The sequence below is a fragment of the Diceros bicornis genome, chromosome 13 (assembly GCF_020826845.1).
Source record: "Diceros bicornis minor isolate mBicDic1 chromosome 13, mDicBic1.mat.cur, whole genome shotgun sequence".
Classification (NCBI taxonomy): Eukaryota; Metazoa; Chordata; class Mammalia; order Perissodactyla; family Rhinocerotidae; genus Diceros; species Diceros bicornis.
In genome coordinates this window covers 41,739,458-41,754,645 of record NC_080752.1, presented here as the reverse complement: position 1 = coordinate 41,754,645, position 15,188 = coordinate 41,739,458, and the positions used below count along the sequence as shown (strand labels likewise).

General features: G+C 54.4%; 1 protein-coding gene across 1 annotated transcript in view; it reads right to left on the bottom strand.

Moving 5' to 3' along the window:
• MAN1C1 (mannosidase alpha class 1C member 1) overlaps positions 1–15,188 on the bottom strand; it is a 137,539-nt gene that overhangs the window by 21,138 nt on the left and 101,213 nt on the right. Inside the window, exons 3-5 of the mRNA XM_058553273.1 lie at positions 12,693–12,808; positions 10,196–10,276; positions 5,404–5,498 (exon numbers count right to left, since the gene is read on the bottom strand). Of these exons, the coding sequence (XP_058409256.1) occupies positions 5,404–5,498; positions 10,196–10,276; positions 12,693–12,808 (292 nt within the window). The remainder of the gene's footprint in view (positions 1–5,403; positions 5,499–10,195; positions 10,277–12,692; positions 12,809–15,188) is intronic.

Here is a 15,188-nt window from a genome sequence, read left to right as displayed (position 1 = left end):
CCTTCCAGGTGCTTTCACTTAAAATCTCCTGGGATCTGCAGCCAGGAGGCGCAGGTTCAAGTTTGTTAGCTGAGCGGCCTCGGGCAAACCATTTTATCCTTGTGACCCTTAGTACCTGCATCCGTCACACTGGGTGAGGATAATACCGTCTAGTCTCCAGAACAGGGGTAGCCTTGGACAAGCTGCTCCCTCTCCCTGTATCTCAGTTTCTTCATATGTATAATGATGATCTTTCCTATGGGACATTTAGAACCCCCAGGGGGACAGGGGGTGAAGACAGCAGGGTGGAGTGAGCTCCCCCTCTTTGTAGGGGCTCCGAGGTGCAGTTAGTGTGGGGCAGGCTGAGGGGCTGGCTCTGCCAGGGCCTCCTGCAAGCCCTCGGCTTCCCTGCTGGGATAGCTCTGGCTCCCCAGGGAATGGCCCCTACCTGTCCCTGTCTTCCAGGGACAGGACCTAGGAAGGCAGGCGTGGGGGTGGGAGGCCACGGTTTGCCACCCGAGGGGCACTGCTTTTTCTAGGGTGGGCTGAGGCTCCCCCGAGGCTGCACTTCTCCTCTCTACACTCCATTATCTGGCTTGGATGTGGTTTCCGGAGAAGTCAGGAAACTCATCAGTCTCCCAGCTTCCAGAAACAAATGGAAGACTTGAGTTTAGGATCTTTTGGAGCAGGTGACCTCAATAAACATAGAGCTGACCACTGGCCCCTTCTTTCCGTCTCCACTTCCTGGGGTATTTCCCTGACTCAGGGGCAGGGGGCAAGGGCCAGGTGGGGAGGGCCGGGTTTGCACAGAGAGGGGAAAGTTGACTCCTGGATAATCAATGAAACAGCTTCCATTTATTGAGCCACTACAGATGCCAGGCACTGGGGCAGCTCTCTGCATCCTGACTTCATTTAAAGCCCACAAGGTAAAGCATCATTTATCCCATGTGCAAAGGAGGAAACTGAGGCTCAGAGAGGAAAGTGAGTTGTTGAAGGTCAGAGCCCGTATGTGTTGGAGGCGGGATTCACACTGAGGTCTGCCCTAAGGGGTCTCCCACCCGATGGGCCCACATTCACCCAGGGGGAAGGGGGAGCTGCCCCAGCTCTGTCCCTCTTCCCTCAGGCCAAGCGAGACTCCTCTCTCCAGCTTGTGATCTCAGTGCGAGCTGTGAGTACCCACGGAGGGCTTCCTGAATAATTGATGCCTCCTGCCCGTGCCGAGAAATTCAGGGCAAAAAACCACCGGCCACCCAGTCGTCTTTTGTTCTCATGTTTCCCCAGAGGAGCCTCTCCTTCCTCTCCCCCTCCCTCCCAACACTCGCCCTCCCAAGTGGACCTCCTGGGTGGGGCCGCCCGCAGACAGGCGGAGCAGCGCCCGGCAGAGGCGGGCAGTGGCCGGGCCTTCCCTCTCTCCTGCCTGGCTTCACATGCTAGCTCCCGCAGTTCCCAGCTAGGTGGCCTGGGGCAGGCTGGTTTATTTCTCTAGATCTCAGTTTCCTCATCCGTTAAATGACGGTACCCACACCTCACAGAGTTATTGTGAAGTATAAATTATGCCTGTAATTACTGTCATTTTTATCATTATGTAATTGTGCACAGGTAAATTGTGTTGTTGGTTAGAGTTAAGTTCCTGCTATGTGCCAGACAGCTGTGGTATCTTATTTTACCTTCATATCCAGCTTCAGAGGTAGATACCATGATCCTTATTTCATAGGTGAGGACACTCAGGCTCAGAGAGGGGGAGACATTTTTCCAGGGTCACACAGTAAGTGACGGAGTTGGTAGAGCTGAATCTAAATCCAGATCCTAGGTCCTTTGTGCCCCAAATGCATCTGTTTTGGGGCAGCATCCAGAGACCAGGAGGTCTTCTGATCAGCCCTGTGAGGCAATGGGCTAATGAAGCTCTGCCCTCGGCTCCCCTCCCAGCCTTTTAAGCCTGCAAGTGGGCCTGCAGCCTGTGTTCTCTCCCTTGGCAGGAGGGGCTGCTCCACAACGCCCCTTCTCTGCCTGGCGGAAGCCTGGAAGCTGTGTGTGTGCCTGTGTGCGCACTCACGTGTATGGTGTGATCGTCACCTCTGGAGCCAGACAGACCTGGATTCTAACTCTAACTTCGCTTTGCTGCTGTGTGACCCTGGGTAAGTTATCTCACCTCTCTGAGCCTCAGTTTCTTCACTGGGTAAAATGGGGTCCACGCGTCGTTGTGAGGTTGAAAGGAGAGGAGCCACATCACGTGCTCACATTGTGCCTGGCACACAGTGAACGCTCAGTAAATGTTAACAATTATTAAGACGTGTATATCTGCGTGTGGCAGGAGCAGGCAGGTGTAATGCATATTTGCGTGTGAATGTGTGCGCACATGCACAGATACGAGTGTGTGTGACAAAGGTGAGTTTGTGTATCTGAGCCTTTATGATGCGAATGGGTGGCAGTAGATTGTGTATGTGTGTGTGAGGGTGTGTGTGTGAGTGAGCGATTGCGAGACTGAGTCAGTTGCAGGGCTCCTTAGACTGGCCGCTGCCACTCTCCCAGTTAGTCCAGTGGTCCCTGCAGGTCACGGGTCATGCTGTCTCGGCCTCTGCCTCCCCGGCCAGCCTGCACGGACACACCCCCACCAGGGAGGAGGAGCAGTCACGCTCACTCGGGCCCACCTCCTCTCAGGGTCCTCCCCGGGCAGTTCTGGGGCAGGGCCTAGCTATCTACCCCTCCTGCTGGGACCCACATCTCGTCCTTCCCTCAGAGCTGCCCAGGCCAGCCCCGCCCGCAACAGGGACGGCAGTGTGTGACCCAGCTCCCACCAGCAGGCCCTCTCCAAAGGGCACACTCAGTGCCACGCGGGCATATACACCCCTGATGTTCTCCCTGGTGGAACAGGGAGGCATTTTTAGCAGCAGACTCTCTTACTCAGAAAATGAAAGGAAGGTGTTGCAAGAAATATGCATATACATACATAATGTATACGGCACTGACAGCATGCAAACAGCCTCAAAATAAGTGCACTGTCTTCATTGGAAATGTCAGCATCGGGTCTGGGCTCTGAGGGACATGGGCAGGGCAGACAGGCAGGGCTGTGGTTTGTAGGGCCTGGGGGTGGGCGGTGCCACACACAGAGAAGGGCGAGATGCCTGAGCCGAGGTCCTACCCCAGACCCGGGGCAGTGAGGCCTGAGAAGCTGGATCTGGGTGAGGGAGCCGGAAAGACAGTGTGTTTGTGTCTCGGCTCCATAACAGCTGGCCGTGTTTCTCCAGGGTCATTGTTCGCGGGAGAGGAATCTGAGCAGAGATCCAAGTGTCCAGCTCTGAGGAGGCAACCCCGGGACAGGATTCCACTGGCCCTGAGGGCCCCTCTGTGGACCACAGTGAGACTTAAGTGAGGTCACCCCCAGGAATGCTTCCGGACCACAGAGGCAGTGAAGATGCTGAGCAGGCCTGGTCCCTCCTCTTTGCAAGGCCCAAGACAGGATGGTGAAGCAACTGAGGCCGAGCAGACCTAAAGTGGGACCTCCCCGGGATAGAGAGGGAGCCCAGGGCCCCTGCCTCCTTCCAGCACCCTCCTTCCCTCCCAGGCAGCTGGCTGAGGCTACTGTTGGATTGAGAGCCCTGAGATAAGACATCACTTCAGGATGCAGCAGGGAAGTCCAGTGCGATGGAAATATGACAGCCTTTCTCCCAGGCCTAGGGTTGTAGGAGGGCCTTGAGGATGGCCCCACAGGGGGGGCCTTCTGCAATGTCTCCTGGGGTCTGCTCCACGCAGCACAGGGGCAGCAGAGCTCCTGTCTGAGGGAGGGCCAGGCAGGCGTCAAGAACAGAGCTTTCAATCTGTAACAAAACGGTTTTAAATCTTAGCCCCATTCCCTATTAGCTATAAGAACTTGGGCAGGTTACTTCATTTCTCTGAGAGCTATTAGCTATAAACACCTGTCCTCAAAGGATGGCTGTGAGGAGTATGTCTGGTGAGGGAATGAACAGAAACCCTCAGCACAGTGCCAGGCACATAGTAGTTGCTCAATAAATGGTAGGAACAGGGTGGTTATCAATCTTTTATCCTGCACGCAGCACCTAGCACAAATATTTGTCGAAGAAATGAGCAAGAACTGGATGTGGTTCCTGCCCTGGAGAAGCTCCCAGGCCAGTGGGGGAACATGAAGGTGAGTGTGACGGAGCCACAAGGAAGCAACGCCTCTCCAGAGGCCAGGAGAGGCTAAGACGCTTCTGCTCAGTGGTAAAGGTGGCCTTTGAGCTGGGCTTCGATGGCCAGGGAAGCTGAGAGAGAAAGGGAATCGGTGGAGGAACAGAGTGAGGGAAGGCAAGCAAGGGCCAGGCCAAGATTCCTGCTCCTCAACGGGTCTTAAAGCTGCCTGGACCATTAGTTCTCGACTCTGACCCCGTCCCTTCCCCTCTCTGGGCCTCAGCCGCCACATCTGGAAAATGAGTGGCTATAAATACACTCCCACTCCCACGAGAGGGAGGGAGGCAGCAAGGGGAGTCAGGGGGAAGGTAGCGCCCTGCAGGCTTTGGAGCTGGACCGAGCTGCAGCCCTGGCTCACTCTTCTCTAGCTGTGTCCCCCGAGGTCCCTTCCACTCCGCCATTCTGTGACTTAGTGACTGCCCAGAAAGACTGGTTCACACACTGAGTTAAGCAACAGGTCGGGAAGGGAATGAGGGAAGCGGCCAATAAAAATCAATGTTTTAAAACAGAGCCAGTAGAAAGAAACGTTACCAGGGCTGCTCTGATTAGTGGAACCACATGCGACTTTTTTGGTCTTATCCAACACTTTTGGTATAATCCACATTTTCTGCAATGAGAATTTATTATTTTTATAGAGGGGAAAATTCCAATAAATATTATTACTAAAATGGAGTTGGAAGTCCTGGTTTGTGTCCTGGAATGGTCGGTTACTGGCTTATGTGACCTCGGCCAGGGTCTTTACTCCTCAGAGTCTGAGCCTCCGTGGGCTTGACACTCCCAGAAGCCCCTCTGGGTTCTGACACTGGGTTCCTGAGACCCAGCCCTGCCGAGGGCTGAGGGTGAGGGTCAGCAGACCAGGGGTCCCTCGGCCCAGGGTCCTGAGACCCACTAGTAGTTTTGGGTACCTCCTCGTGGGAGGGTGTGACGTGTCTATTGGCTCCTGATCAGAGCTAGGGTGGCTGGGGCACACCCGGAGGGCTGGGGGTCAAGGCAGCATGGTGGGACGATCACAGAGGAAGAGCTGCCCCCCCCACCCCCGGAAGATCAGGTTTGTGTGGCCTAAACCCCGAGAACTAGGTTTGGTGGCAAACACCAGCCCAGGAGAGCCCCTGGCTAAGGCTAGTTTTCACGGCGCCCCGACTCGCTGTGGTCCCCAAGGCTGTACCGTCCTCTCTCTGTGCCTCAGTCTCCACGCAGACACAGCCGAAGCCGCAAGTGGGAAACCGGAAGGCATCCTACCTTTTGAAGTTCACAACGCCTTTTGGGATTCCCGTGGGGGTGTTGAAGGCCGGCAGGAGTTTCTCTCCCAGCTTGATGGCCTTTATTCGGAACACCTGGAAGGGTCACAGGGCATTATGAATCCCAGCCGGGCAGGGCTCCATCACTGCAAGAAGCTGCTCCCGCTGGCAGATAAACCCACCAACACCGCGGGCCCAGAGGGGAGGCTGCACTGCATTAGGCTCTGGGGTCAGACAGGGCTTGGATGTGGACCTGGCTGCACGAATTCCTGCCTCGTGGCCGCAGGGGGCATCTCTCTCTGAGCCTCAATTACCTTGTTCATAAAATGAGGACAATATTGCCGTCCTCAGAGGGTTGTTGGGAGGAATGAAAATTAGATAATAGTTGTAAAGCCCTTACCAGAGTGTCAGGACTATGATTAAGGCTCAGTGACCGTCACGGGTCAGGGTGACTACTGGGAAGGTGAAGCCGTCAGGGCAGCTAGTCACCAATGGTCAGTGCCTGCCGGCACCGCGGGACCAGGACATCGCGTCACAGGCTGAGCACGCGGGAAATGCATTTGGACAGAGCATAAAGAGCCGGTCTTTACCCCACAACTTGGTTTCTGTGTGCCTCTCAGCAAACCACTGCCTCCCGCCGTGTAAAACCAGGGGAGAGCCTTTCCCCTTGACACTTGACTCTGCCCACTGTTCCCATTTTACAGAGGGAATGAACGGAGAAGGTGAATGGCTCGTCCCAAACCACCCACGTGATGGCAAGGGAGCCAGCCACAAGGAGGTCCCAGGCTGCGGGACCCCTGCCCGAGGCTCTGACTCCCTCAAACTGTCCTTCTGATTCATTCAAAAGGCCCTGGGACCTTCTGACTCAGCAGTTTCCCTCCTAGAAATTTATTCTAAGGCAATAAATAACCAAGGATGTTGTAAAGATTTAACTTTATGTCTATTTATTCTAGTATTGTTTAGAATAGTGGAAACAATGGAAATACTCTAAATATCAAACAATTGGGAAGTGGTTAAATTACAGCTTATCCAAGCAACGGAAGACCATATAGCCACTGAAATGATGCTGTAGAAGAATAAAAATAGCAAAGAAAGGGTTTATAATCTATTAAAAGAAAAATATTTCAAAATAGCGTAATTCAACTTTCGTAAAAATTACATACACAGATGCACGAGGAAAGGATGGGAAGAAAATCCACCAAAATATGAACAATGGTCTCCTCGGAGTGGTAGGCTCATAGGATTTTTATTTTCTTCTTTTGGCTTATCTCTATTTTCTGTGCTATTTTTATAATAAAAACAATCCCACAATAAACGTTATCTTTTAAAAGATGAGATGCAAGTCCCTAAGCAACTGCTCCTGGTGGGACAACATATGTTTTCTTTCAGTTCTGGAGGGTGACCCAGTTTGCTGACCCTCCTGCATGGTCGTTGCAAAACAAAGTCTTGAGGTCCCCCCACAACACCTGCAATTTAAAAACGCTGAGGCGGCCGTTTAGGGACCGCAGTGGGGGAGGAGTTTGCGACCATTCCATGGGCGAGGATTAGAGGCCTGGGAGGGGCAGGTGTGGTTCTTACTTAGGGAGGGAGGGGGCGAGAGGGAAGAACAGCACCCAAGGCCTGGCAGTGATGGGCGAGAGAAGATTAATGTCCAGTGCCAGAAAGTGGGTCCCAGAAATGGGCACAAGGGCCAGCCACGTCCGAATCCCCGGGGGAGCTTGTCTAGAGTCCAGATTCCAAAGCCTCGTGTCACTCCAGAAGCCACGGGTTTAGCAACAACAAAGGGCTCTTATCTGAGGCTCCTGATATCCTCATTTGACCCCCAGGGAGGCTGAGCACATAGGCACAAGGGAACCCCCCAGAACCTGAACCCAGATGCTGAGGCTCCAGGCACCTGTCTGGCTGCCCTCTGCCCTGAGGACTCTGAGCCAACTCTTCTTAAATGCTCCTCTCTGCTAGCAAACCAGGTCTCCTCCTTTGGAGGGCCCTGCTGCTGGCAGCACTGCAGGGTCTCAACCAGCCCACGGAGGGTGCTGAGTGAGTGTGCGTGCACAGGAGTGATACCACTGGGAGCAGAAGAACAGCGGTCCCCCTTATCATTTTGGAAGTGAGGAAGTGTGCCAGGTCTTATCTATATGATCCTCAATCCTTGCAACAGCCTGGTGGGGAAGGTGTTGACCCACTGGGAGGATGACAAAACTGAGTCTCCAGAGAAGCAACTGGCCCAAAGTTGTGGAGCTATTAAGTGGCTCTTTTCCAAGATACCAAGCTGCCTTTCCAACACAGAGAGATACGGCCTCAGACAGCCATGGTAAGCAACGGGCAGAGGCCCAGTGGCTCCAGAACAAAGGTGAGAGAAACCAGCAAGAATTATATTTTGTAGATTGGAAAGGGAGTCAGAGCCCAGGTTCACATCTTCCCACTTAGCACCTGTGTGACCTTGGGTGAGCCATGTACTGTCTCTGAGCCTCATCTGCACAATGAAACACGGACCTGTGCCCTGGCTGCTTCACACGGTTCTTCTAGAAATCAAATGAGAGGATGTATATAAGTGAATGTGCTATATAAACTGTAAAGTGCTGTGGCTATGCTTGTTATTCTCGCAGGAGTCTTGGTAGGGCTGGCCTACCCAGCAAGGGCTTCTCCCCCCATAGGTTTCCTCCAAAGCAAAGAAAGCCCTCAGCCCAGGAAGGGGTGTGGGGTCTCCTTTACTATTCATTCCACAAATATTCGTGGGAAATTTTAAAAATGGAAAGACCCACTCCATAGTCATCCACTGTGTGAGGAGGAAAGCCTCAGTCCAGTGTGACTGAGGTGACAGGCTGCAACCCAGGCCAATGGCAGAGAGGCCACAGGGTCAGGAGTCGACCCAACGCAGCCCTCAGAGACTGTGGGACCTGAGCAAGTTACTTCTCTCAAAGTCTCAGTTTCTATAACTGCAAATCGGTGACAATACGCACCTCATGGGCTTTCTGAGCAACAATGAGACTGTGCACACACGGGACAGAGAGCGATCAGGAAGGCGTGGCTGGAGGACTCAGGCTGATAACCTCAGGCTGCCCGCTCAGGGATTCTGAGCCACCGGGGCCTCTCTTTGGGCCTTCCGAACCACTTCTAAGCCACTCGTGCTCCTATCCACACCCTGTGTCTGGTCTGTATCCTGGAAAGCCAGGCTGATGGTCCCTTCTGGGGAGCCAAGGCCTCAAAACAAGTTCTCAGAATCACAGACACCCTCAGAGAAGGGAGGGCAGGGACGAGTATCAGGTCCGAGCAGCACCAGCTCCTTTCTGAATTGCTGGCACCCCACCAACCCCTGTGAGCCCCGAGCTGCATCGCTCCCTTCTCCTTCCCCACATCCCATGTCCACCTCCCACGACCTGGACGCGAGGCTGGGCAAGTGCCCGTGAAGAACACAGATGCCTTTTTCTGCTCCATATGTCATTTTCCTGTGCAGGGGTTTTCAAACGAAATTCAGGCCTCGGGTGGCTCACAGTCGAGGGCTCCCATCTACAATTGTTTGGGGACAAATTGGTACAACCAGTAATCTCTGCTGAGGAGATTATGCTTGATGGAAAGAGGCCCGAAGCCACTGGAGAGAGAAAAAGCATGCCTGTTGCCACTAAACCCTTGGCTTCAGCTGATTCTGCCTAAAGTTGAAGGGAAGGGAAATGACTTGCTCAGACAACAGCCCTCGAGGTGAAGAGGAATTTTGCTCTCCTCACCTCCAGGCTCTACCACCGGCAGAGGGCAGGACAATTATTTCTCTCTCGGTGGACAGAGCAGTGGTTGTGCTGAGCAGTGCGGCCCCTCTGGGTAACAGGGAACACAACTGACCAGTGACCCACGTCCTGGGGACTCGGCCAACCTCACCCCCAGGTCCTCGGGCTGTGCTTTCACGCGAGCTCACGAGGGGATGAGGAAGCCTCCCATTTCTACGGAGGTCTGTGCTTCTCAAAATTCTCTTGCAGTGCAGAGAATATGGGCTTTGCAGCAGGTCAGCCCTGGGGTCAAACCCTTTCTCTCCTGTCCCATTTCACAAGAGCTCTTTGACCCAAGGGGGATTAGGACCATCCCCCTGGAGGGGAAGGAAGTGAGGCCAAGGGATGGGAGAAGGGTGTTGCTCAAGGTCACAGGCGGGGGTGGGATGGGGATGAGGCCCAGGTTTTCTGACTCCGTGCCCAGGGCTCTGCCTTCTCACGTCACTTCACAGCCCTCCTTCTGGAAGCCAAAGCAGCCCACCTGGGGCCGAGGCCTTGCATTTACAACACGTGACCAGCAATGGCTGCCCCATCTCCCCTGCTGCTCCCGTGAGACCCGGAGCTGGTGTCTGGCTGGTGGCTGGCTGTGCCGTAGGACAAGGCCAAGGGGCCCCAGGGGTGGAAATGGTGAAATAATGGTCTTGGCTTTATCAGTGCGGAGAACCAACACCTGCAAAAACCAGTCCAGCAGCTCTACAAGCCTGTACCAAGCCCAGATACTGCTGGGCTCCATGCGTGGGGTTGCGTGGATGGTGTGAACAGACGCAACTGTTGCCCTTAGAGAATTTACTACCAACTGTGGGAGCCAGTTAGGCACACCTGGGCAGCAGGATAGAAGTATCACACAGAAGAGAAGGAAGATTCTGCAGGTGGCACGATGGAGGTGGGCAGGGGGACGCAGGGGGACATGGGTGGCCCTGGGCAAATCCCCTTGAATCCCTGATTCCTCATTGGTGAAATGAGGGTGTGGGATTGGATGTTCTCCAAAGTCCTTTCCAGCCTAGATGGTCCAGGGGCCTCGAAGGGCCAACTCACCTCTTCTCCTGTCAGGTAGAAGGCTGAGAGGAGGCCTCCGATGTACCGGATGTTCACCTCAAACAAGGATGCTTCTCCGCTCTGCAGGGCAGAAAGAAGTGGGGAGGGCAGTGCGGACACTTGTGATTTGCCTGCAGGGCTCCCAGGGACAGCCAGGCCCTTGAAACAGGTTACTCTGGCCACTGCCCCCCCTACCCCGCTGATCTGGCCACACCTGCGCCGGGCTCTGGGGTCTAGCCCAGCCGGCTAGGCTATGCTCCATGGCGGTTTTCAGAGCAAAAGGCGAGAGGGATCAACACCTGCTTGGCAGCCGCTACTGCACTTTTACAGCATTCCAAATAAACACTGGGCTTGGCTTCCTTCCCCAGCCCTTGCCCGAGGCCATCGGAGCGAAGTTACGCCTGGCTGTTCTCCAAGGAGCTCAGGAACTGGGTGGGGAGCTGCTGGCTGAAGCTTAGCCTGAGGGGAGGCACCTCCTCCTCTAGTCCGGCCACCTCCCCTCCCTGAGGGAGCCCCTGGGCTCAGCAGGAGGGTGGTGTGGCCCTTCGTTGGGGTGACAGGACAAGCAGAAGGTTCTCAGAGGAGGCTCTGGGGCAGACAGGGCAGGCCAGGCTGAGAGGCACGGTTCGGGGCAGAGCCTTGTAGGTAACGGCGATTTCTCAGCCCCGGCTCTGGAGGATATTTTCTTTCTGAAGTCTGGACTGCAAATCAGGGTGTTGGGGCACCACGCCAGGTGGGTCAAAATCCCACCTGAGCCACTTACTTGGCTGTGGGACTTCAGGCAAGATATTTAGCCTTTCCCTGCCGAGTTTCTTTTATCTGTAGAAAAGAGCTGACAGTACCTCCCGTGCAGGGCGGATGTGTGACGCCAAGTGGTGCAGGTGAGGTGCCGGCCTGTGCAGCCTGGCTCCATAATGATGCCTGTTACCACCTCCCCTGCCCCCGAGGGCTCCCCTGGGGCGCTTCCCACATCAGGTCTTTTATTACTGATAACAACCATCATCCCTTATCTCGGAGAGCTTTTCCATTGACAGAACACTTCGAAGCCACTCTCTCCTTTTGCCTTACAGTGCTGGGGGAGGTCATCACTCCCATTTTTCAGATGAGAAAGCCAACGCTCAGGGATGGGTACCGACCACATCTTGCTTTCTTCCAGGGACACTCCCTAACCTGCCCCAGTCTGCCTGAACATCCCCAGGCTCCCCTGGCCCTGCCACCACCTGGCACCTTGGGCAGCTGCCTGGTGCCCACTCTCTGTCCACCATCTGCATAGGGGACAAGCTGGGCCTATGAAGACACTCGTTCCTCCTCCCACCTCTGCCTTTTTCCCACTTGATACAGCAGGAAATGGGGGGATCCTAAACTTCCTCGCCTCACACTGACTTCTGGAAGTCATAACCAGCCTCAAAATAATCATAGTGATGATGATGATGATGCTGGCACCCTGTTACATCTGTATCAGACTTTACAGGGTTACAAATGCTTGTTACAACCCTCCATGGGAGTTAATGCTCCAAGCCTGCGAGGTAGGCACGATCATTGTTGCTGTTGTGGCCTTCTCGTCTTAGAGTTGGGGAAACTAAGGCTCAGGGAGGCTAAGGACTTTCCCAGGCTGCAAGCTGAGCCAGGGAAGCTCTCCTGTGGTGTTGCTTTCCAGACTTTCCCAGGTTTGTCCCCCTGCCCTGCTCTGTGCTGACACTGGCCTCAATTCTGCCATGGGCTGCAGGAGCTGTCCCCATTCACACTGGGACTATCCCTCAGGGAGCCCCAGATGGAGCCTGCCAGTGCGTTCTGTTGTGACCTTCCCCCATCTGTCTCCACTTCTTGCTCCCCAAATCCGTCTAAGCAGCCTCTTCCCATGGTGAGCTGAGACCTCCAGGATGGATCCCTTACTTCACTCCGGGCTAGGAGACCAAGGGGGTTGGGGTCTGGTATTTAAGGCTTTTGTGCCGTCCAGTCACATCCCCTCCCCAAAGCCCTGGTTCCTGACCAGGGATGCCTACGAGGCTGGAAACCAAGAGGGTCCCGGACCTGGTCGTGGTCTCTAACCAGATGGCCCCCACCCCCTCTCTCAGGAGGGCAGCACAGGGGGCTCCAGGTTAGAGCAGCTCTGAGCAGATAAGCCCCTTCTCCCCTCCACAGAGTCACCTCCCCTGTTGCTACTGTTCTGTGTGACAGACTCAGCCCTAGAAGGCACTTCCTGGGTGTGAACAATACGCCTGGCACCCCAGGGAGGGGCAGGAACGGTCATGGGTATCTTTCCTCCCAGGGAAAGAGAACAGGCTGGTGAATACTCATGGGCCAGCCAGGGCTGGGGGGACGTCCCCTACCTTAAGGCTGGTCTTAGGGGAGGGCACTCGGCATGGAGTGACTGCTCTGCTGTGCAGCCTGGGGCCAGAGCCTCCACGTCTCTGGGTCTCAGAGATGACAGGATGGAGCTGGCCGCTGACCTCTTGGGCCCCTTTTGGCCTTAACACCCCGAGGATCTCTGACTCACCACGTTCAGGTGGAAGCTCTCTTCAACCCAGGCCTTGGCCTCCTGGAACTCCTCCTTCAGCCCCATGAGGTAGAGGGTATCAAGGGAGTCAATGACCGTCGCCCCGCTGAGGCCTCCTGCAGGCACGGAGGATCGAAGGCATGACCAGGGTCATTCTTACCCTTTCCATCCCCAACCACACAAGCCACCATTCCCAGGGCCCCCTCTAATGCCTGGACAGGCTCCAAGGCCACGGCTGGCCCAGGCACGACCCAGGGAGACTCCAGTGCCACCAGACTTTGAAGGCGAGTCCAGGACCCAGAGTCCCCCCGAGGGCTGCTTCCTCCTCAAGGCAGCAAAGAGCAGGTGGCAGCCTGGAAGACCACGTTCATGGGCTGAGCCACTTCCTAGAACTTGGTCCACTCTTATATCCGTCAGTAAATCAACCATCAGCACCGGGTGGGCACCTGCCACTTTTCTGTGATGCTGGGGGGGAGGCTGAACTGGCATTTGGCCTACAAAAGCTGAACAAATGCGCAAGTCCTCTGACTTTTCAATTCCATTCCTTATTTTATTCTAAGAAAAAAAATGAAGATGTTCATAAATAGTTATCCAGGAAGGCATTTATCACAATACCATATATAATGGGGAAAAGTTGGGATAAACTCCAAGTCCAATAATAGGGATTAGTTATATAAATTGTGTGTTAACTGGGGAGATATCCATGGGCTCTGTTAAGCTAAAAAAAAAAGTTGGTTGAAAAACGAAAAATAACACAGTATAATTTCTTTATTGTATGCCAAATGTGCATGAGCCTGCACAGAACTAGTCTGGCAGGATGCAATTCAGTGGTTATCACCCCGTGCTGCGATTACAGGTGCTTTTTGATTTCTTCAGCTCATGGATTATTTTTATAACCAGAAATTTATTTCCGTTGAAGAAAAAAAAGGAAAGAAAGTTCAGGCAAAGAAACCCAACAAATGCACAAACCAACGATTTTGTGGCCACTCTAGGACGATGAGTATACAAAGCACAAACTTCAAGGCCCGGCCCCTGCCCCTGGGCCTTACACTGTTGTCCTAGAAGTAAAGGCTGAGATCATTGTGCAAAATGACAGTTTTCCACAACACAGACCGGGCAGGAGAGTGATGATGACTTCCCCACATGGCACAACCAGAGCCTGAGTGGAGAGCACTGTAAAGGAGGAAGGGAGGGAGAAAGAGATGTGCCTGGTGCCATCTGGAGGGCTTCCTGGAAGAGGAACCTGCCTCCCACAAACTGCTTACAACTACAGTCATTGCAGGCAGCAGCAGTTTTCTTTAGGGACCAGAATGAGCTTAAGAGGAGTCACTGTTCCTTCACAGTCCTCCTTGCAGAGGCTCAAAGCAGTGAGTACGATAGACTCCACCACCCCCCAGAAGAACTCGAGAGCTCCCTGACAGCGCTGAGCCCCACTTGAGTCTGAAGCACAGGCTTTGCGGGCACTCCTGCGTTCAGAGTTAGTGCCTAATCTCCTTAATTAGTGCTTCGCTCACCGCTCACTTGTGGTGACTTTGCAGGCAGAGAATCCTTCTGAAACTCAAACACTTACCCGCCTCTCTGGCCGGGCAAGGTCGGATAACGGGCATGGCCTGGAAAAGGATGGGAGGGAGATCAGGAAGAAGTTGGGAGAAAGATAAGGCTGGAGGTTCAAGAATCCATTTCCAGAAGGGAGGGTTTGCAAGGACGAGAGGAAGGAGGGGAGGGCTGGGGAAGCAGGGGCATCCTGAGGGAGTCATGCGTTCCCGGATGGCCTCAGTATTTGGGTTGAAGTGAATTTCCAGAATGTCAACCCCCCCCACACTGAAGGATTGGTAGGAAAACATACCCAAAGCCAAAGGTGATCCCTTCCCTGTTTATCCTGGTTGCTTTCCTGTGGGTGCCAAAGCCTGGACGTGGTTCATGGGAACGCTTTATCCTCCAAGGTGCTCGGGCACGGGGACACTGATGCACCTCAGAAGGACACAGACTGGGACACGCCCAGGCCACAGAGCGCCAGCCTTTTGTCCACACTCCTGGCTCTGAAGCTAGCACCTTTCCTCTTATACCACAGGGTCTCAGACCTGATTTTTTAAGGTCCTGGAGGGATTTTAAAGATCCTGCTGCCCTACCCCTAAATTTCATAGATAACCCCCAGAGAGGGGTTGGGACATGCCCAAGAAAAGACCAGAGGAGGAGTGGCACCCCAGCCTGGGCCAAGTGTGATGTGTTTTCCACAACGAGTCACCTCTCAATTCCCTGTGAAAACAATTTCAGGTCTGATTGTAACCCTACCCCACCCCTGCGGGGGGAGGAGGCCGCTCTGGTCAGTGAAGGCTCAAGGAGCAGTCCAAGCTGTTCATTCTTCAAGGCCAAGGGAGAGGCGGCCAGTATCTGATTTCCAAATCCCGCCCTGGGCTGCCTGGTGTTTTCAGCCCACTGGCCCTCCTTCCCCTGGCTGAGCCCGAGCCCAGAGGCCCCGGGGCCTCGGCCGGGCCA